General features: G+C 37.2%; 5 protein-coding genes across 5 annotated transcripts; all 5 read right to left on the bottom strand.

Moving 5' to 3' along the window:
* Window positions 1–1,300: 1,300 nt before the first annotated feature.
* Window positions 1,301–6,671, bottom strand: GCK72_011234 (uncharacterized protein; the record flags this gene model as incomplete). Its single annotated transcript, XM_003090630.2, has 5 exons — window positions 1,301–1,350; window positions 1,410–1,579; window positions 2,984–3,351; window positions 4,496–5,143; window positions 6,333–6,671. The coding sequence occupies 5 exons, from the start codon at window positions 6,669–6,671 to the stop codon at window positions 1,301–1,303; spliced, it is 1,575 nt and encodes a 524-aa protein (XP_003090678.2).
* Window positions 6,672–8,906: 2,235 nt separating this feature from the next.
* On the bottom strand, window positions 8,907–11,216 carry GCK72_011233 (uncharacterized protein; the record flags this gene model as incomplete). The annotated part of the gene is made up of 4 exons (XM_053728307.1): window positions 8,907–8,956; window positions 9,002–9,171; window positions 9,790–10,154; window positions 10,938–11,216. The coding sequence occupies 4 exons, from the start codon at window positions 11,214–11,216 to the stop codon at window positions 8,907–8,909; spliced, it is 864 nt and encodes a 287-aa protein (XP_053587884.1).
* Window positions 11,217–15,229: 4,013 nt separating this feature from the next.
* Window positions 15,230–16,084, bottom strand: GCK72_011232 (uncharacterized protein; the record flags this gene model as incomplete). The annotated part of the gene is made up of 1 exon (XM_053728306.1): window positions 15,230–16,084. One exon carries the CDS (start codon window positions 16,082–16,084, stop codon window positions 15,230–15,232), a length of 855 nt encoding a protein of 284 aa, XP_053587883.1.
* A 483-nt stretch (window positions 16,085–16,567) lies between these two features.
* GCK72_011231 (uncharacterized protein) lies at window positions 16,568–16,915 on the bottom strand (the record flags this gene model as incomplete). The annotated part of the gene is made up of 1 exon (XM_053728305.1): window positions 16,568–16,915. One exon carries the CDS (start codon window positions 16,913–16,915, stop codon window positions 16,568–16,570), a length of 348 nt encoding a protein of 115 aa, XP_053587882.1.
* A 1,549-nt stretch (window positions 16,916–18,464) lies between these two features.
* On the bottom strand, window positions 18,465–21,674 carry GCK72_011230 (uncharacterized protein; the record flags this gene model as incomplete). The annotated part of the gene is made up of 5 exons (XM_053728304.1): window positions 18,465–18,514; window positions 18,566–18,735; window positions 18,875–19,242; window positions 19,758–20,408; window positions 21,336–21,674. The coding sequence occupies 5 exons, from the start codon at window positions 21,672–21,674 to the stop codon at window positions 18,465–18,467; spliced, it is 1,578 nt and encodes a 525-aa protein (XP_053587881.1).
* Between the last annotated feature and the right edge of the window lie 1,659 nt (window positions 21,675–23,333).

The raw sequence follows: 23,333 nt of genomic DNA, 5'->3' as shown, positions 1-23,333 counted from the left end.
ATCCAATCCCATATTAAGTTATTTTGTGGGCCAGTTATTTTTACTATGACACACTCTCAAAGTTGGACATTTTCAACTGAAAAAGGCAAAAGTTGATAGAGTTTTGTCCGGTACTGTATATGTCTCGACCTGTGACTCCATCTTGACTCGGTATCTTTCCCTAGTCAGCAAAAACAAAACTCAGACTGCTATAAAATAGCATTTGTCTCCACTATTCCCTAACAAGCCCTGTTGTGTACAGAGGAGACACATTTACAACCATTCCCCAGTAATAGCACGCCAACTGAGATGAGCGGTTTTTGAAATGGCGGAAGGCGGAATAAAATATCAAGCCGATTTTGGCCTTATTTTGTTGTAAAAAGCCCTAAAAATGGCTTAAAGGCGTATTGTGGTCTGTTGTGATGTTTTCATATTTTAATGTATGAGTTTCGGCGAGTTCATTTTCATAGTTCAAGAATTTTTTAATTCGGTCCACAACCCGCTGAGAGCGAGCGCCGAAAAGTTTGGTCATTGAAAGGGTCGCGAAAAAATGGGGGCCGTGGCCTAGAAATTCGACTTCGAAAAAGTTGATTTTGTGAATTTTGACGGTATTTTCGATTATTTTTGTTGTATTTCTTCAATAATTTCGATAGAAAATGGCAAATATTGATAGAAAAACACTAAAAACTATCGAAAATAACGCCAGAAATAGCAGAATACTGAAAAAACAACTTTACAGAAGTGAAATTTCTAGAAAATTCTCGCTGGCCAAACTTTCCGTTGGTTTTTTCAGTATTCTGCTATTTCTGGCGTTATTTTCGATAGTTTTTAGTGTTTTTCTATTAATATTCGCCTTATTCTATCGAAATTATTGAAGAAATACAACAAAAATAATCGAAAATACCGTCAAAATTCACAAAATCAACTTTTTCGAAGTCGAATTTCTAGGCCACGGCCCCCATTTTTTCGCGACCCTTTCAATGACCAAACTTTTCGGCGCTCGCTCTCAGCGGGTTGTGGACCGAATTAAAAAATTCTTGAACTATGAAAATGAACTCGCCGAAACTCATACATTAAAATATGAAAACATCACAACAGACCACAATACGCCTTTAAAAAATTGCAGTAAACCTCAAAAAAATTTCAGATTATTCGAGTAGGTGAGCCAATTCTGGAAAAAATCATTCATGAATTTTTGATACATATGATAGTGCACAAATAGATCTTTATTTTTTAATTAACAATTTTGACAATAAATTAGAAAAAATGAACAAGAAATGTTACAGTGACAAAAATTATTCAAACAGCAGAAAAAAAACCTTTAAATCAATTCCAACAACTCGTAATTCTTCGGAAGATTCTTTGTTCCCCCTGCAAAATTTTTTTTCTCAATTTCAAATTTCCTGTCGAAAAAAAAAATTGCCACCTACCTCCAACTACCGTAGCCTTTTGACAAAATGGGCAAACGATTTCATTCAATTGCTGTTTTCCAATCAGCATATCCGCACACCCTCCGCATACGGTATGTCCGCATTCTTTGAGAATCTTGGGGATTACTGTAGATGGGTTGAAGGGGAGGATGCAGATCTTGCATTCGGGTCTGGAATGGTTACTGTAACTTATGGAGTACTGTATTGCGGAAATTTCTAATAGATGAATACAACTGTACTTCTAAGAAGTCATAAGGCTCACTACAGTATCTTTGAAATTGCGAAGACATTTTTTATAGAAATTTCAACTTAATTTCCATCATTTAAACTAAAAAAAAAATTCTTTAATTTTTGGATTCAACTCGTCAAGACGCTTCGAACGTGTATATTCATGCCCTATTAGGGTCTCGCCACGAAAACTACAGTAACCCAGTTTAAAGGCGCATAGACCTCAAAAGTGCAACAAACCAGGTCATGATTATACTCATTCAAAGCGTCTCGGTGAGTTGATTCCGAAAATTCATGATTTTTCAGTTTCCGAGTAAATCCAACCGAATTTCAGCACATTTTGTGTATGTCAGATTTTCGAAAAGTTTCGAAATTCCATAACTTTTTAAATTTTCGCTATTTTTCACAAATTTTTAATTTAAATATATGGAATTAATTTAAAATTTCTATAAAGAATGCTTTCGCTCTTATAGCACATTCCCAACGCTATGCACCTTCAAGGTCAAATTTTGAACACAAAATGTGCTATAACCTGGTTGGATTTAGTCCGAAATTGAAAAATCTTAAATTTTTGGAATCAACTTGTCAAGATGCTTTGAATGAGTATAATCAAGACCTGGTTTGTTGCAGTTTTGAGGTCTATGCGCATTTAAACTGGGTTACTGTAGTTTTCGTGCCGAGACCCAACTTTTACCAAACCTAGTCATGATTATACTCATTCAAAGCGTCTTGACAAGCTGATTCCAAAAATTCAAAAATTTTCAGTTTTCAACTAAATCCAACCGAATTATAGCACATTTTGTGAATTTCAGATTTTTGAAAAGTTCCGAAATTCCATAACCTTTTGATTTTTTGCTATTTTTCACAAATTTTTAGTTTAAATATATGAAATTAATTTAAAATTTCTATAAAAAATGCTTTCTCTCTTATAGCACATTCCCTACGCTATGCACCTTCAAGGTCAAATTTTGAACACAAAATGTGCTATAACCTGGTTGGATTTAGTCTGAAACTGAAAAATCTTGAATTTTCGGAATCAGCTCATCAAGACGCTTTGAATGAGTATAATCATGACCTGGTTTGTTGCACTTTCAAGGTCTATGCGCATTTAAACTGGGTTACTGTAGTTTTCGTGCCGAGACCCAACATTTACCAAACCCCGTCATGATTATACTCATTCGAAGCGTCTTGACAAGCTGATTCCAAAAATTCAAAAATTTTCAGTTTTCAACTAAATCCAACCGAGTTATAGCACATTTTGTGAATTTCAGATTTTTGAAAAGTTCCGAAATTCCAGAACTTTTTAAATTTTCGCTATTTTTTGCTTTTTTTTTCACAGAACTCACCCTGTTGCCTTCTCCTTCTTTTCCTTTTTCACTTTCTTCATCGGTCCCATCTCAATGTCCCCATTGCCGCCATTAACCATCTGCAGTCCTCCTTTCAGCACCACAGCCAAGTCAATTACACACGCAAGACATAGAAATGAAAACACGACTTGAGTCCAAATAATCACTTCGATATCTCTCGCGTTCTCATAGGTGATAGCAAAACGGATTGCAGCCACCAATATGATTATATGAATTCCGACGATGATGAGTATCAAATTGCAGTTTTTGGAAAAATCGAGACGCCATAAGTGTTGGTTGGGAGAAATGAATAGACGGTAGACGGTGAGGACGGTGAAAATGGAGATGATGACGGAGGAGAGGTAGATCTGAAATTTTGGAATTTGCAGCTTTAAAGCTTTCAGATAAACAAAAATATGCCTTGAAAGCTACCACAGATTTTCAAAACTTTTTGAAAATGTTCAAAATCACTGTAATAGTTTTTTATAAACTTAACAAAAGTATATTTCCTAAAAAATCAGAAACGTTCTGAGTATTTCAAGCTTAAAATCACAAAAATCGCTTGAAAACTTGAAATGTTACAGATTTTCGTGAATAAAGAAAACATTTGAGTGATTTCGAGCGATTTCAGACGATTTCAGGAATGGTGGCCTAGAAAACTCTGAAACTCAGCCAGAAACATTTTTAATGTAAAATCAAGAATGTGCTGAGTATTTCAAGCTAAAAATCACAGAAATCGGTTGAAAACTGAAAAAGTTCAAGACTTTCGAAAAATTACGAAAATTTATATTTACACAATTTCTACTGTAACACATCGAGTTTTTGTTTAAATAATCTGAAATTAACATTTTCAGATTCAGCGCATTTCCAGCTTTTAGAAAAGTATAATCTTGTCTATATCTCAGTACCTGCACCTTTAAACTCGGGTTACTGTAGTTTTCATGGTGAGACCCTATCGTATCTCGCTGAGTTTCACACCAAATGATTTGATATTTATATTTTCAAACTCAGCTCGTTGAGAGCTTTCAGAAAAGTATAATCACGCCCAGGTTTTGAAAAATTGGGTCCCACCACGAAAACTACAGTATCCCGGTTAAAAGTTTTTTTCGAAACGTTTCGAAAATCTGCCACTTTCTCATTTTCAGATATTTTCCAGTGATTTTCATTTCAAAATGTTGCGAATCAACTCATCTAATCAAGAAAAATAGATGCCACTACAGTAACCCAGAGTTTTCGTGGCGGGACCCAGATTTTCACCAAAAAGTTGAAATTTTCAGAATATAGGCTTGTTTATACTTTTCTGAAAGCTCTTTTTTACGCTGAATCTAAAAATAATGATGTTTCTCAGTTTTGACAAAAGCTGAAAGAGATATAACAGTTCAAGTGAAACCTTGATTTTCGAAAATTTTCGAAAATCTGTAACTAATCGAATTTTCAACAGATTTTTTTGATTTAAGGCTCAAAAAATAGGAAATTTCATGTAAATTTTTGGAAAATATATAATTGGCTTACCGGTACATTACACCCAACGACAAACACCGCAATTCTTGGGAGAAACGCGAAAATTGCAATTCCAAAGAATCCAATGATTGTCTCCGTCAAAACCAAATCATACGTTCTTTTTTTCAGTTTTTCATGGATGAAAACTATCAAAATTTTGAATAATCCAAGAACAATCACAATCAGCAGACATGATGCCACAGTTATACCTCCAACGGTCCAGTCTACAGTAGGAAAATAATTGGATACTGTAGAAAATCCAATAAAAACCATTGAAAGTATGGCAAGAAGTGTAGCGAAAGAGGGGACGAGCATATATGTCATTTGATCTACAGAATTATTGATTTTTCCTTTGTGTCCCTGCGAGATTAGTCCCCCTTTTTGGAAGACAACAGATAGCTCGTAGCTACTGACACAAGATAGAAAAGTCATAGCGAGTTGACCGAAAAATAAAGCGGTTATTTGTCCCTCTGTAGCTTCCAAACCTGCATTGATACGGACTAGAAATCCGAACAAGACAATGTGAAATGGGATAAGGCCTAATTCGGACACAGAGCTGTTGGCATAATTGAGTTTGCACCACTGGTTGAAGCCGTAGTTGAAGAGGAAATGGAATATGAAGCATGTCAGCAGAGAGACCGTCAGGATGTAGATAAATAGCTGAAATTTGAAGAGTTGGTATTATTTAAAGGATACTGTAGAAGATCGTCTTTTTTTTGCACCCAAAATGAAAAAAATCGGTCAAATAACCAAAGAGTTACGGGTCTTCGAAAATGTTCGAAAATCCTAAATTTCAGATTTCAGTCAAACTACTGTAACTCGCTTAGCTTTTTTTCAAACTTTACAATTTTCACGTTTTTGGATTCAAGAAGTAATCTGAGAAAACCAAGAGAATGAAGAAAAATGTTTGACTGATTTTGAGCGATTTCAGACGATTTTAGGAATGGTGGCCTAGAAAACTATGAATATTGGCCACCTGATGCATGAGTATAGCGGAACTATTTTTCTTAAAAAGTTAGAAATCTTCTGAGTATTTCAAGCTAAAAAGCACGAAAATCGGTTGAAAATTCAAAAAGTTACAGATTTTCGAAAATTACGAAAAAACATTTCGACATTTTCTACCGTAACTCAACGAGTTTTTGTTTAAATGATCTGAAATTTACACTGTCAGACTCAACTCATCAAGACGGTTCAGAAAAGTATACACATGACCATATTTAGAACAAATTGGGTCCCACCACGAAAGCTACAGTAACCCTGACGAGCGCCTACTGTAGCATGGCGGTGGGACCCAAAATTTCTCGAATACGTGCACGATTATACTCAATTGAAAGCTCCAGCTAAATCTAAAAATCTAAATTTCTTATTGTTTGCTTTAAAATTCATTAAGTTACAGTAGTTTTAGTGGAATTTTGATTTTCGAAAATGTTCGAAATTCTCCAACTTTTCGAGTTTATACGGAAGAATACTGATTTGAAACTCAAAAAATGCAGGAATTTTTCTCAATTTTGTTGAAAATAAATCCGATGGCCTCCGGTAAGATTGACATTGCGAAAACTACAGTACCCCTATTTTAAAGGAGCATCGGTGAGCATTAGTTAGAATTTAATCAAAATAGGTCATGATTATACTTATTTGAAAGGTCTCGACAAGATGAGTTAGGAAATCAAATTTGTTTGACATTGTACGTCAATTAGCAACAAAAATTCCAGACTTTCTGAAAAAATTGGATTTCTAGGGATTTTATAACTTTAACATTTTTCAATGTTGCAAGCTGATTCTTGTCACAACTTCAGTACTCCATGCTATTCGTGGTGAGACCCAATTTTACAAAAAAAAGCAAACTCACATGATAATTAGTTCCAATTAAATAAACTGCAATTCTCGGTATCGTACTGCAAATCCACACTCCACTCAATCCAACCATCATCTCATTCCTCGTTCGCTCTATTCTTCCCGTATCGAAGTACTCATGACACAAATCCATCGCACATTTCACCAATCTCAGCACCCCGAAAATCAATAGAACCGAGCCGAGGATTGCGGCGGCAAGAATCCAATTAGCAGCGACTATCGGTGCAAAAATCAGGAAGAATATGGCTCCGATTATCAGAAAAGTCGTGATAACAGCATAGGTTATCACTACGAAATCAGTGACAGAAGAGGGTTTAGGGGGTTTGAGAGCCATGAGAGAGTCAGAAGTGCCGTAATGTGTACCGTCTAATACAACAATTTTGCGCGGGGAAAGAAGGGCCTGATGACGTGGCAGATGGTGTCCTTGAAGAATCAATAGCTGACCTTGGTAGCAACACACAGTACAAACGCCAGTGCAAACATTAAGGTGTCTTGAGTGGAGACGGAATCACAAATTACACTGACCAACATGCCAATTTTCAAAAGCTCACTAAGCAGAGCTATGCGGAAAAAGAAAACGGAAGGTGAAAGTTAATTTTGAAAATGACAAATTTGAGGAAAATGCTTTCTAGTCATCACTGAAAATGAATTTTGGCGTTGTTTTCATACGAAACTTTATCAAAAACCACTAAAATAGGCCGAAATTGCCTTTGATATTCAAAACTTTTCTAAACATTTACACGGAAGTAGGAAGTTACAAATTACAATGACCAAGGTAACACTGACCAAAATGTCTATTTTAGAAAGCTCACTACATACGTCCGTTTTCCGTCTTCCTTCTTTGGACCTTTAATTTCTGGTCACTCGGAGGCCTTCCCTAGTAAGAAGAGCTGTGCAGAAATTAAAGGTCCAAAGAAGGAAGACGGAAAACGGACGTATGTAGCGAGCTTTCTAAAATAGACATTTTGGTCAGTGTTACCTTGGTCATTGTAATTTGTAACTTCCTACTTCCGTGTAAATGTTTAGAAAAGTTTTGAATATCAAAGGCAATTTCGGCCTATTTTAGTGGTTTTTGATAAAGTTTCGTATGAAAACAACGCCAAAATTCATTTTCAGTGATGACTAGAAAGCATTTTCCTCAAATTTGTCATTTTCAAAATTAACTTTCACCTTCCGTTTTCTTTTTCCGCATAGCTCTGCTTAGTGAGCTTTTGAAAATTGGCATGTTGGTCAGTGTAACTTTGGCCGTCTCCACTCAAGACACCTTAATGTTTGTACTGGCGTTTGTGCTGTGTGTTGCTACCTAGGTCAGCTATTGATTCTTCAAGGACACCATCTGCCACGTCATCAGGCCCTTCTTTCCCCGCGCAAAATTGTTGTATTAGACGGTACACATTATCAAGACTTGCTTTTCCTTAAAACTCTGGAAAGCCGCGGCCGGCCGCAATTTCTGACAGCCTTGTTTGCAGACTTGTCACGGGCCGGGCCGGGCCAAAATCAGAAAAAATCTCGGCCCGGCCCGGCCCGGCTCTTTTGAAACATTTTGAGTTTTTGATTTTTTTTTTGGAAATTTTGTGAAATTTCAGGAAAAATGTGAATATATATGATAATTTAAGCATTTTTACTCTATTTTTTCGAAAAATTTCAAATAAAATTTGGTAAAAACGGGTTCCCATTTTTTGAAATCAGGAAAAATTTTGCCGGCCCGATTTTTGACAAGTCTGCTTGTTTGTTTTAATTACTCAGGTGTAGATTTCGAAGAGACACAGAGAAAGAGGTGGTACATATATGTTTGACAACTGATAGAGAAGGTAATCACAAAGTAAACATACAGACACTTTTCATAAACAAAAGGTGACCAACTGATTGAAAACCCCGTCTTTGATAAGACAGAGAGACAAACGTTTCCTCATCAGTTAAAATATTGTTGATTCGCGAGAAACAGCTGTTAGACATTTGAGGTGGTAAAGTAGAAAACGCCAAAAAAAATAACGAGTAAATCGACGACCATTTTGTTGGAAGTTTTATAAAAACTTTAATTTTACAGAAATATAGAGAGCCCAGACAGTTAGACCCTATCGCTTCTCTGTGTCTCTTCCTCTCTCTCTCTCTCATCTCGAATCTTCAAATTACTGTATCTCAAAAGTAGGTGGAGCTACCAAAACGTAGTCAACTATAAAAATGTAGCCCTTGAAATTTTCTATATTTTGTTAGTTGAAACTTTTATAATAGCTCTTTAACTTCAAGAGTTATAGTCGTTTTAAAGAGAGATGCGAGAGTACATACTACTAGAGTGTCTCGTTTCTCTGCGTCTCTCCAATGCTTCAAACGATTGAATATCAATAGCGGAAGACAATTTTTACCTTATTTTGTTGTAAATGACCACTAAAAAATGTAAAATTTGTGTAAAATTTCGTTTTTTGGTAAAAAACTGATAGCTTTGCTGTAATATAAATCATATTTATCATAATATTAGATCTTTATTAACAACTTTCTCAAAACATAAAATGAACAACATTTCTTGGGTTTTTGATACAGCGACAAAAAATAAACAAACAGCAAAAAGACATTAAATCAATTCCAACAGCTCGAAATTCTTCGGAAGATACTTTTTTCCCACTGAAAATTTCTCAATTTCAAAATTTTTTTTTAAATTTGACTTACTTCCAATTACCGTAACCTTCTGACACATCGGGCAAATGATTTCATACTGTTTCTGTTTTCCATACAGCTTATCTGCACACCTTCCGCATACAGTATGCCCGCATTCTTTGAGCATTCTGGGGATTTGTGTAGTATCGTTGAATGGTAAAACGCAGATTTTGCATTCGGGTCTGGAATGGTTACTGTAGCTCTTGGAGTACTTTATGTACATCGAAAAATTTTAAGACACCTTACTAGAGTCAAAGGTTATTACTGTTATACTAACTGTACAAAAATAAATTAGTAGAAAACGTCGAAAATGGATAAAGATACTCATTTTCGAAACTTTTCAAAAATCGTCTTACACAAATTGTAGCATAACTCGCTTGGTGTTTCAGAGAAACAAAAAAATCTTTAATTTTTGAAATCAGCTTGTCACGACGCTTCGAATGAGTATAATCATGACCTGGTTTGGTGCATTTTGAGGTCTATGCGTCTTCAAACTGGGTTACTGTAGTTTTCGTGTCGACACCCAAATTTTACCAAACCAGGTCATGATTATACCCATTCAAAGCGTCTTGGCAAGCTGATTTCGAAAATGTAAGATGTTTTAGTTTCTGACTAAATCCTACCAAGTAATAGCACATTTTGTGGATTTCAGAGTTTCGAAAAGTTTCGAAATTCGATAACTTTTGAAATGTTTGTTATTTTTTTCACTAATTTTCAGTTTCAATGAATGGAATTAACTTGAAGTTGCTATAGAAAATGCACTATTTTCAAGTTTTGGAAAAGGGGTACTGTACACTTACCCTGACGAGTTTCCAGCAGCCTTTTTTGATTTCTGCACTTTTACGGTCATCTTGATTTCTTCTTCATTTTCATTATTCATAATCATCTCGTTTCCGAGTAGAATTATTCCCAAATCCATCATACTAGGAATAGTAAGGAAGGAGAAGAATACTTGGGTCCAGATAATCACTTCGATATCTTTTCCATCTTCATATGACACTGCGAGACGGATGGAACCGATGAAAAGGATAACATTGATGATGAATACTGCAAATGTAAGCCATTCATTGTTTTTGGTGTCCAGTCTCCTTCTATTCCAAGTGATAAATAGAAAGAAGAAAGTGAGAGCAGCGACGGAGGAGAGGATGATGGTAAAGGAGAGAATCTGAAATAAGATGATTCAAACTATTTCCCACAGAAAATTCAGTTTATTAGGGATTCAGCCAGAAAAAATCAGCTGAAAAAGCCAGAAAATCAAAAAGTTAGAGAGTTTCGAAAAATTACGAAAATTTTCAACAACTCATTTTCACCATAATTTGAAACATTACACCACTAAATTCAACTCGTTGATAGCTTTTGGGAAAGTATAATCAAGCCTATAGACGAGTTGGATCTCACCACGAAAAGCACGGTAGGCGCCTTTAAACTGGGTTACTGTAGTTTTTGTGGTGAGACTCAGAACATGAACTATTTTTGTGGTAAATCAGAAATGTTCTGAGTATTTAAAACTAAAAACCACAAAAATCGGTTGAAAACTCGAAAAGTTACAAATTTTCGAAATATTACGAAAATTTATATTTTGACATTTCTCATTGTAACTCAGCGAGTTTTCGTTCAAATGTTCTGAAATTTTGATTTTCAGATTCAGCACATCTAGACGGTTCAGAAAAGTATAAACATGCCAAGATTCAGAGGAAATTGGGTCTCGCCGCGAAAAACCGGAAAGAAGGGGTACTGTAGTTTTCGTGGTGAGACTCAACTCGTTCAGAATATAGGCATGATTATACTTTTCTGAAAGCTCTTCTCACGCAGAATACAAAAACGGAGGTTTAATGCAGTTTGGTCTAAACTGAAGCGAGTTACTGCGATTTTAAGTTTTTGAATTTTTTGAAAATTTTCGTTTTCAACTCTTTATAGCGTTTTCGATGCAATTTTTTTTCTGACTCACCGCAACATTGAATCCCACGAAAAATACGACAACTCTTGGTACAAATCCACAAATCATAATTCCAGTGAATCCAATGAATGCCTCACTTTGGCACATTGTTCGAATTTTTGCTCCCAATTTTTCATTGATAAATACCAAAACTCTTTTAAATCCCCATAGTGTTATCATAGTAGCCAAGGAGGCTCCAATGGTTAGAACAAAAATAATCCAGTCGACAGTAGGAAAATACTTGGTTACTGTAAAGCCGACGAATGCCATTGAGAATATTCCAAAAATCATGGAGAAAAAAGGGATTATTGAATGGGTGCATGTGTTTTGATAGGTTTTTTTCAAAGATTGCTTCACACGACCAGCTAACAAAAGATCTCCGTTTAAGACCATAAATAGATCATATAAAACGAATCCAGAAAAAAAAGCGAGGAAGAGTTGTAAAATGTAAAAAGCGAATAATTCAGAAGCCAAATCCTCATTGTGCAAAATCAAAATAATTCTGAAATCGATTCCTATGAGTAGAGAGATAAAACAATGGATCAGTGTTGATATAAAATGCTCCTCATTGTCAGAACGGTAATTAATTATACACCATTGATTGAAACCGTAGTTGAATATCCAGTGGAATGTACACGCGGTGGAAAGACAGACGATTAGTAGGTAACTGACTGTCTGAAATTTTATAGAGTTAATTGGCTGTAATTGGCTTGAATTATTTTTCACGGCATCCTTATTCTATTTACTTGTTACTCGGACTAGCGTCTCCCGCCTGCCGGCGGGGTCCGCTTTGCTTCCGGGGCATTCAAGAGTTCCAGGGCCTGCGGCCCTGAGCCAGAATAAAATAGGGCCTTCGGCCCTGCTGCCCTGCGTCAACTTTCGGCATTCCATGATCGCCCCCAAGAACGGGAATTGCCGTCTACATACCCCTAATTAAAACAAATGGAAATGAATTTGTCTTGGTCACTGTTCTAGGCCTTGGTCATTGAAAGGTCACGAATGTTTTTTCACTAAAAATCACTTAAAAATCAAAAATTTTCTAGCCAAAAAAAGTGACTTTCACTTTACGGTTCATAGCTCGGTCATCAATGATGGTATCACATCCAAATTTTCCAGGAATGGCGGGACAGACTAATCCTAATCGCCCAAAAAAGAATCAGGTGAAAAGGTGAAAAACGGACAAAGTTATTAACGGTCAACAAAGCGTGACATTTTTGCTAGTGAGAAATGAATAATTGTAACGTTTTTCAAATTACAAAACATTCACCCCCCATACCTAATGGGTTTAAGAAGAGAAGGTTGCAGAAAAATTAGAAGGTTTTCGAAAATTTTCGAGAAATTCAAAATTATTATTATTATTATTATTTATTTACGCATGCTCGATACGTGAAGGTTAATCAATTAAAAATAGAATACAATTAAAAATACAATAAAAAGAGGAGGGGAAGTCAGAAGTCATGTTCGGAAATGTCAGAATCCGTGTTTCTTCTAGGGCTTTTGATTTACTATTTTATTCAGCACTCTGTTTGTAAAAAATAATCTGCCTATTTTAGTTTTTGATTTCTTCCATCGGTAGGAGTGGCCACGCCTGGTTTTTGTGGGAGAGTAACTAAAGTAATTGTTGTGGTCAATTGCAATTTTACCCAGTAGAAGTTTTTGGAAAAACTTAACGTCAAAGTGTTCCCGCCGATCTTTAAGAGTTTGAAGGTTGTAGTCAATAAGGCGGTCAGCAGCACTTCGGTACTCTGGGTCCGTGTTAAGAATTCTTTTACGTGCCACTCTAAACATTACTCTTCTAGTGAAATTATTTTGCACAGCCTCTATGGATTTCACTGTTTTCATATCCGTTGGGTTGGAAACGACTGTCCCATACTCCAAGAATGGTCTAGCAAAAGTTTTATAAAGCAATAAAAGTAACCTGACGTTGTTGCTACAAAATGATTTGAATATAGAGTAAATTGCGAAATTTGCTTTTTTGATCGCAGTGCGCCAGTGGAGCTTAAAATCAAGCTTTTCATTGAGTATGAATCCGAGATCTCTAACTGTTAATTCCCGTTTTATTGGCTCGGTTTGGAGCCGATATTCTACTTTTGTTGGATTTTTTCCAAGACTCAACACATAGGTTTTAGATTTATTTAATTCCAATTTGACATTATCAGACCAGTCGGTAATGGAGTCGATCGCTTTTTGGAGATCATGGGTTTTATCGATTTGGGATTTACTAAATGAAGTGAAAATTTTTAGGTCATCTGCAAACTGCATCGCCTTTACTGTTTTGGGGAGGGTGGTGGCAATTTCGTTTACAAAAATACAGAAAAGTAGTGGGGATAAAACCGCCCCTTGAGGTACTCCACAGCTTATACTTTTTATTGAAGAGAAATCGTTTTTAATTTTTACTCGGAAAGTTCGGTTTGTCAGGTAGGAATTAATCCAAATTAGTAGGTGGGCATTGAGTTGGATATCTATCAGTCTTTTTAGCAAAATATCTATGCTCACTCTGTCAAATGCCTTGCTGTAATCAAAAAATATCATATCAATTTGTTCGCCCTTATCAATTCTAGAAGTGCAAAAGTTTAGGGATTCGAGTACGCATGTGGTTGTGGAACGGCCTGGACGAAAACCATGTTGACTATTACTGAAGAAGTTAGCAGAGCTTAAATGCTCGGTAATTCTCCTCAAAAGACATCTTTCGTAGATTCGACAAAGTACAGACGTTATGCTTATGGGACGGTATTGGGACACTAATGTTGGTGACTCAACTTTTTTAAGAGGGGTTACTATTGATTCGGTCCACTTTTTCGGGACATTACCGGTCATCATCGTTAAATTGAACAACTGACATACCGGGCTTGCTATAAATGCAGAGACTATTTTGAGAAACCTAGCAGGTATGCCGTCGGGAGTTAAAGTGTTATTTCCTTTTAATTTTGATAGATGTTTAAAGACTTCCTCTTCATGAACCCATATGAAATTCTGTGCCGATTTATAGTCTTTGGGGATGTTAAATTTAGAGAATCTATTATTAATGTATTGGCTTTCAAAATGAACTGCGAGAGCTTCACATTTTTCGGATGTCCGCGTGACCTTTAGGTTCAAATTATTCAAAAAATCTGGAACGTCCACGTATTTCTTTTTTAATACATTTTTGGCAAATTGGGAAAATCGACTTGTTCCGGTCTTTTTTAAAGTCAGCAGCTCTAAATTACTCCTATATTTTGTCACTTTGGCTCTAAATTTTTTCGCTGATTTAACATAAAGAAGGTAGTCCGCAGCCTCTCTAGAGCAGGCGGCTATTTCCCATTGCAACTCCACTAATTTCGAAAAGTTTTCAAGGTAAGTCGGCAGATTTCCAGTTATCGAATTTGTGGTTTTCCAGGGAACAGTTGAAGAGAAAACATATGATATGTAACCTATAAAATTGTCATATTTTGTGCTTATATCAGCGCTGACGCCGAAGATGTTTGCCCAGTTAATGTGCGTGAGTAACGTTGAGAGAGTGGTCCAATCAATATTTTTATAGTCTGGGAACTTGTACTGTGCTGGTTTAGCCTTATGGAGCAGATCGATAGTGAACGTAATTTTGGAATGGTCACTCATCCCTAATGGATTGGAAATACAAAGATTGATAATTCTGAAGTTGGTGAAGACCAAATCGAGGATATTTTGTTTCCTAGTCGGTTTTTTAATTAATTGTGAGAGCCCATTTTGGGCAGAGAATGTTAGAATTTCTTCTGATAATTTAGTGGTACCTAGAGGCGGGTCAATGGCCCAATTTATTTCTTTACAGTTAAAGTCGCCAGCTATTACAATTTGATCATGAGAGGAAATAAAGGTAGAAACTTTTTTGAAGAGTTGCCGGGTTTTACTATCACTACAATTAGGTGGCCTATACACATTAACGACTAAGAGAGGCGATATTCCTATTTCAAATTCTAATACCAAAAGTTCGTATCCGTCTTTTACGGATTCGGATAACAAACAATTCGCTTTTAAATACTCTTTACAGAAGACCGCGACCCCTCCTCCCCTACCGATGGTTCTATCACACTTGAAAATTTTGTAAAGACCCTGCCCTATGTTTGGAGAGAATAAGGAGTTGGGGGTATCGGGTTTAGTCCAAGTTTCTTGCAAACATATAATATCAATGGTTTTACGCGCTAATAAAAAGTTAACCTCTGCTCTATTTGAAACTACAGATCTGAAATTTGCTGAGAGGAAATTCACAAAAAGATTAGGTGGAAAAGTTGAGGTTATAGGGGACAGATGCTTACTTTTATGAGGGTTGGAGGGAGTCTGTCCCCTTCCTAGTTTCCCGTGTCCATATTCTCTACTAGTTGTTGGGGTACAGAAGTAGTGGGAGAGGAGCTAGGGGGTTGGGGAGAATGGGGAGTATTAGAATTATTCTTAACATTAGTACTAACCGGGACATTTATATTGGATTTCTGCTTGTTTCTCAATTCTTCTCTTTGGCTTTTTGTGAGGGATGGTCTCACATATACCGGCGTTGAACCACAAGGAAAATATCGAAGTCTTGACGCACGTGCCAGTAGAGTCTGCTGATCCCAACTTCTCGTCAACACAACCTTCAGCAGACGGCTTCTTCCAGGGACAGCTTTACCGAGCCGGTATATGGAGACAGGTGGCGCTCCAATATCGAGGAAGTGGAACACTTTCCCAATACAATGGTTATCCCAGGCCCATCTCATCCGATCGTTGCCACCGTATTCCGGAACTCCTGCGACCACTACTGATCTTCTTCTCTCCATTTCTCCAGGATCCTCCGATTTCTTCTGACTCCCAAGTCCTCCAACGCTAACTCCCATATTACTACCACCATTCATTCCGCTCTCCCCTGGATACTTCCCCTCACTCAATAACTTCACCTTTTCGTCCAAAATTTTAATCTCATCCTCCAGTGTCTTCAGCTTGCGGTGTCTCTCCTCCAGTTCTCTTTCCAGCTGTTGAATTCGTTCGCCCAGGAAGTCTTCCAGACGACGTTGAACAACCTTCTTAAATCTATCACTCTCCATTACTTTGAATACTTTTTCTTCGAAGTCCGGGGAAACCATGATGACCTTTGGCTTCTTAGCTTCTCGTTTCGATTTTGCTTTGGAGCCGCCGCCAGAATCCGACTCCACATTTCTCTTCCTGTCAGTCATAGAACCGGTCGACGTTCGTGAAAAAATATCACGGAATGAAAAAATATCACGGAATGAAAAAATATCACGGAATGAAAAAATATCACGGAATAACTGTAACTCGGTTGAATTTAGTCGGAAACTGAAAAACCTTAAATTTTCGGAATCATCTTGCCAAGACGCTTCGAATGAGTATAATTTGGTCAAAAATATAGCAATTTACAGCGATTTCAAGTTTTTGAACTTTCCGAAATTTCAAGATCTGTCACTTTCTCATTTTCGATGTTTTCAAGCGATTTTTAACTCAAAATGTTGCAAATCAACTGAAAAGATCAGGAAAATTAAAACCGTTAGGTTAAAAACCGTTAAAACCACAACAAAAACTACAGTATCCAGAGTTTTCGTGGCCGGGGCCAGATTTTCAAAAACATTGGCATTTTCAGAATATAGGCATGATTATACTTTTCTGAAAGCTCTCAAAAAGCTTTAAAAACTTCAAACGTGTCAACTCACATGATAATCATCTCCAACAAAATAAATCGCAACACTCGAGATCGTAAGGCACGTCAACACTCCAACCAATCCAACTGTCATTTCATGTCTAACCCGATCCAATCTTCCAGTTTCATATTTGACATGACAGTAATCCATCACCCATTTCACCAGTCCAAGCACGCCAAAAATCAATAAAAATGTGGCGAGGATTGCTCCAGCAGTAATAAAATTAGCTGGGACGACAGGGGCGAAAATCAGGTAAATTGTACCTACTGTAGCTAGAATACTAGTGATAGCAGTGAGAGCTATCACGGTAATATCGGTATAGGACGCGGGTTTCGGGGGTTCTATGGCCATGACCGAGGGGGAAACGGGAAATTTTTGGAAGGAATGAGGAGGAATAGGTGGATGTGTAGAGAATGAATGTGTGCGCGAGGAAGAGTGGACCTGATGACGTGGCAGATGGTGTGAGGGGTCACAATAGACAGATGTTTTCGACGGGGCGTGTATTGGTACACACTATCTGTGTGTGTGTCTATGGTTGAAAAGTGTCATACTGTATCGAGGAAGGGAGGACCTGATGACGTGGCAGATGGTGTCCTTGAAGAATCAATAGCTGACCTAGGTAGCAACACACAGTACGAACGCCAGTGCAAGCATCCAGGTGTCTTGAGTGGAGACGGAATTACAAATTACAATTACCAAAGTTACACTGACAAAAGTTACACTGACCAAAAGTGCCAATTTTAGAAAAAGGAATTCGGAATTCGGGATTGAAAATTTTAAAATGGAAAATTTCACACGGAAACCGGAAGTTTCAAAATACAATGACCCACTGACCTAAATTGCCAATTTTCGAAAGCTCACAAAGTGTTAATTACAGGAATAATTACATGGGTTTCTTGACGTTTTGACAACTTGAAATGCGAAATGGGGTATTCATTTTTGTAGTTGACCACTTTTTTTGCACCGAGCCCAAGCAAGGTGGAAAGCAGACAGGATTGCAATGACCAAAGTTACACTGACAAAACGTATGTATCTTAGGCCGGGTTGCTGTATCACGCATATCATATCAATTCATGTTATCAAATAAAAAAAATTGTTCTTTTTGTCTGTATTTCTGTTTGTCCGGATGATACACTTAACCATCCCCCAGTGCTACTAGCCGACATCTAAGCCACTCTTTCCGCTACCACTTTCTTCACCTCCCTCAACAATGTCTCCACTCGCTGCCCGGTTAGCTCAGTCGGTAGACACTTTTCACTCACAGACACACACAGATAGTGTGTACCAATACACGTCCCGTCAAAAACATCTGTCTACTGTGACCCCCTCACACCATCTGCCACGTCATCAGGTCCGTTATTCTCCGCGCATACACTCATTCCTTTCCCGCGCATTTTTTTTTCGTATTACGTACACCAGACGGTCCACGGCTCTCTCTCTCTCATCCATAATCTTCAAATTGCTGTATCTCAAAATTGGGCGGAGCTGCCAAAAAGTTGTCAACTATAAAAATGTAGTCCTTGAAATTTTCTATATTTTGTTAGTTGGAACTTTTTTGATAGCTCTTCAACTTCAAAATTTATAGTCGATTTAAAGAGAGAGGCGAGAGTACAGACTACTAGAGTGTCTTGTTTCTCTGCGTCTCTCCAATATTTCAAACGATTGAATCTCAATAGCGGAAGACTATTTTCACCTTATTTTGTGGTAAAATACCCCTAAAAATGGTAAAATTAGTGTAAAATTTCGTTTTTTGTTTAAAAAACTGATAACTTTGAAGCAATAAAAATTATATTTATCATAATATTCGATCTTTATTAACAACTTTCTCAAAACATAAAATGAACAAAATTTCTTGGGTTGTTAATACAGCGACAAAAAATAAACAAACAGCAAAAAGACATTAAATCAATTCCAACAGCTCGAAATTCTTCGGAAGAGTCTTTGTTACCCCTGCAAAATTTTCAATTTCCAAAAATTTCTTTTATTTTTTAGTTGACCTACCTCCAACTACCGTAGCCACCTGACAAAATGGGCAAACGATTTGATTCAGTTGTTGTTTCCCAATCAGTTTATCCGCACACCCTCCGCATACGGTATGTCCGCATTCTTTGAGCATTCTGGGGATTACTGTAGATGGGTTGAACGGGAGGATGCAAATCTTGCATTCGGGTCTGGAATGGTTTCTGTAACTCTTGGGGTACTTTATGTACTTTTAGCACATTTTGTGAATTTCAGATTTTTTAAAAGTTCCGAAATTCCATAACTTTTTTAATTTTTTGCAATTTTTCGCTATTTTTTCTCAAAACTCACCCTGTTGCCTTCTCCTTCTTTTCCTTTTTCACTTTCTTCATCGGTCCCATCTCGACATCCCCATTGCCTTCATCAACCATCACAAGTCCTCCTTTCAGCACCACAGCCAAGTCAATTACACACGCAAGACATAGAAATGAAAATACGGATTGAGTCCAAATAATCACTTCGATATCTCTTGGATTCTCATAGGTGATAGCAAAACGGATTGCAGCCACCAATATGATTATATGAATTCCGACGATGATGAGTATCAAATTGCAGTTTTTGGAAAAATCGAGACGCCATAAGTGTTGGTTGGGAGAAATGAAGAGACGGTAGAACGTGAGGACGGTGAAAATGGAGATGATGACGGAGGAGAGATAGATCTTAAAAAAACGGAATTCGTCATAAATCGAGTTTTTCGTGGCGGGGCCCAATAACTTCATTCAAAAATGACTGAATTACAGCATTTTAAATTTTCTATAATTTTCTAAGTTTTTCGAAAATCTGTAACTTTTTCATTTTTAGATATTTTTCCGAGATTTTTAACTCAAAATGTTGCAAATCAACTGAACTAACCAGGAAAAATAAATGAGGTTAGGTCCCACTACAGTAACCCAGAGTTTTCGTGGCGGGACCCAGATTTTCAACAAAAAGTTGAAATTTTCAGAATATAGGCATGTTTACATTTTTCTGAAAGCTTTTTTTATGCTGAATCCAAAAATAATAAAACTTCTGAGTATTGACTAAAAATGAGAGGGATATGACAGTTTAAGTGAAACCTTGATTTTCGAAAATTTTCAAAAATCTGTAACTTTTCGAATTTTTAACCGATTTTTTTGATTTTAGGCTCAAAAATAGGAAATTTTATATAAATTCTAGAAAAATATATACAACTCACCGGTACATCACACCCAACGACAAACACCACAATTCTTGGCAAAAAAGCGAAAATTGCAATTCCAGAGAATCCAATAATTGTCTCCATCAATACCAAATCATACGTTCTTTTTTTCAGTTTCTCATGGATGAAAACTAACAAAATTTTAAATAATCCAAGAACAACACCAACCAGCAGACAAGCCACCACAGTGACAGCTACAGTAGTCCAGCCTACAGTAGGACAATAATTTGATACTGTAGATACTGAAAATCCAATAAAAACCATTGAAAGTATGGCTAGAATTGCAGTAAAGCAGGGGATAAGCATATAGGTCATTTGATCAACAGATTTATTGATTTTTCCTTTGTGTCCCTGCCAAATCAGTCCGTTTTGGAAGACAACAGATAGGTCCCAGCTACTTATTAAAGGGAGAATAGTCATAGCGACTTGACCAAGAAATAAAGCGGCATTTTGGTTCTCGGTATTTTCCGGACTGACACTGATGCGGACTGAAAATCCCAACAATACTATGTGAAATGGGATAAGAGCATATTCGGACATAACGCTGTTCGCATAATTGAGTTTGCACCATTGGTTGAAGCCGTAGGTGAAGAGGAAATGAAATATGAAGCTTGTCAGGAGAGAGACGGTCACGGCGTAGATTATTAGCTGAAATTTGAAATTTATTTAAAAATACAGTAAAAGATATGCACCCAAAATCTCAAAAATTGGTCAAATACTCAAAAAGTTTGAAAATTTTCAAAAATCCCAAATTTCAGATTTCACTCAAACTTCTGTAACTCGCTCAGATTGTTCCTAAACTTCACAATTTTTACGTTTTTGGATTCAAAAGGAAATCTGAGAAAAACTAGAGAATAAAGAAAAAAGTTTGAGTGATTTTGAGCGATTTAAGACGGTTTTAGGAATGGTGGCCTAGAAAACTCTGCAACTCGGCTACCCTATGCAGATAATTGATGAAACTGTTTTTCAAAAAAAATTATAAATGTTCTGACTATTTCAAGCTAAAAATCACAAAGATTGGCTGAAAACTCGAAAAGTTACCGATTTTCGAATTTTTTCGAAAACGTCTATCACAAATTGCAGCATAACTCGCTTGGTGTTGTACAGAACCAAAAAATTCTTAAATTTTAGGAATCAGCTCGTCAAGACGCTTCGAACAAGTGTAATCATGACTAGGTTTGGTAAAAGTTGGGTCTCGACACGAAAACTACAGTAACCCAGTTTAAAGGCGCATAAACCTCAAAAATGCACCAAACCTAGTCATGATTATAATCATTCGAAGCGTCTTGACAAGCTGATTCTGAAAATTCAAGATTCTTCAGTTTCAGACTGAATCCAACCGAGTTATAGCACATTATGTGAATTTCAGGTTTTCGAAAAGTTTCGAAATTCTCTAACTTTTCAAGTTTTTAACGTATAAAACAGATTTTAGGCTCAAAAAATGCAGAAATTTATCTTAATTCTGTAAAAATTGAAACTGAATCACAGCTCTGCTTTAACTACAGTAATCCTGACTTTTCGTGGTGAGACCCGATTTTCCCAATCCCCAGTGTAATAGGTTGGTAAAAAACTCACATGATAATTAGTTCCCATAAAATAAGCTGCAATTCTTGGTATAGTGCTGCAAATCCACACTCCACTCAATCCAACCATCATCTCATTCCTAGTTCGCTCTATCCTCCCAGTACCGTAGTACTCATGACACAAATCCATTACATATTTCACCAGTCTCAACACCCCGAAAATCAATAAAACCGAGCCGAGAATGGCGGCGGCAAGAATCCAATTTGCAGGGACTACCGGTGCAAAAATCAGGAAGAATATGGCGCCGATTATCAGAAAAGTCGTGATAACAGCATAGGTTATCACTACGAAATCAGTGGCTGAAGAGGCTTTGGGCGGTTTAAGAGTCATGAGAGAGTCAGAAATGCCGTGGACCGTCTGGTGTACGTAATATGAAAAAAAATGCGCGGGGAAAGAATGAGTGTATGCGCGGGGAAGAACGGACCTGATGACGTGGCAGATGGTGTGAGGGGGTCACAGTAGACAGATGTTTTCGACGGGACGTGTATTGGTACGCACTATCTGAGTGTGTGTCTGTGAATGAATAGTGTCATACTGTATTTGCCGGTTCACACTATTTCCCGATTTGGGATTCCATGTGAAAAAGCAAAACCATATGAAAAGTTTGAGAGCTCATAACTTTGGTCGCAGAGACATTTAGCCGGTTTTGACTGCAGATATAGTCTCCCCGTAATCGAAAGTACCTATGACCAAATTTATAGATCGTTTGAAAGTGGCGTCTATAAAGACTTCCCTTGTGAGATATAGCAGTTAAATTTTTTGCAAAAAAAAACAAAAAAAGCATCCACAGGTCGTTCGCAAACGATCCGTTACGGATGCTTCGGACGATCGCGCACGGTCCATATCGGTACCGAAAAAAAGACTCGTTATGGATCCATAATCGACCCGTTTGCAAACATCCGTATATGGTCCGTGCGCGATCCGTTCATTTCTGGTTGCTCTCCCTGCCCACCCCTTCCCATTTTTCTTGGTTTTCAAAGCAAAAAAGGTTTTTATAATGACTTATTTATTTCAGAAAAAAATCATTTAAACAATTAAAAATTCAAGAAAGATAGAAAAATCAACAAAAAAACTAATATAAAATTTATTGAAACATTCCTAATTTTTTGTCGATTTGTGTCGATTTTGTGTCAATATCCATAATTCCATCTATTTTTGAAGCCAAAATCCTGTTGTAGTTGCCTCATTCCGTTTCCGCCAAGCCAACACTTGATGCTCTGAAAATTTATTTTTCTCATTTTTATCTGGAAATAAATCGCTCACTCACCGAAAAACTGCTTGAAAGTAGATTGTTTCTGCATAATTTATCGAAAAATATTAAACTTCCGGCTCCATATTTCTTGATTTGAAAATCCGACAAGACTCTGAAAAATAGAAGTCCTATACTGTATTTATAGGTCGCCGATAGACAAACCTCAACAAAATTGTTGTCCATTTTGTTCGAATTGGTCTCCAATAATTTTATCAGCCTGAAAAACCATGAAAAATTAAGAAAATCAAAGAAATTTGAGAAAAATAGGAAAAAAATATTCGAAATAAAAATAAAAATTGAGCTGGCCGCGAGAGAAAAAGTTAGTCCAATCATCCATATACGATCCGTTTGCGAAAGCAATCAGAGTCGCTAAGCAGGACGTCGTAAACCATCCTCACGCGATCTCGTATCCGAGCAGTCGATAGAAAAATTGGACATTCATAAACGGTCCGTGTGCGAATGAGAAATACGAGTCGCGCGCGAACGACCTATCGCGAGAAGCGTCGTTATGGATCCGTAAAGACTCCGCACAAGATTCGCATCCGTAACGCGTCTACTCGCGAACGACCTGTGGTTGTCGCGGGTTCGAGCCCCGCATTGGGCTGACACAGGTCGTTCGCGAGTAGACGCGTTACGGATGCGAATCTTGTGCGGAGTCTTTACGGATCCATAACGACGCTTCTCGCGATAGGTCGTTCGCGCGCGACTCGTATTTCTCATTCGCACACGGACCGTTT

The sequence above is a fragment of the Caenorhabditis remanei genome, chromosome III, assembly GCF_010183535.1.
Source record: "Caenorhabditis remanei strain PX506 chromosome III, whole genome shotgun sequence".
NCBI classification, from domain to species: domain Eukaryota; kingdom Metazoa; phylum Nematoda; class Chromadorea; order Rhabditida; family Rhabditidae; genus Caenorhabditis; species Caenorhabditis remanei.
This window is presented reverse-complemented; position numbering and strand designations above follow the sequence as displayed.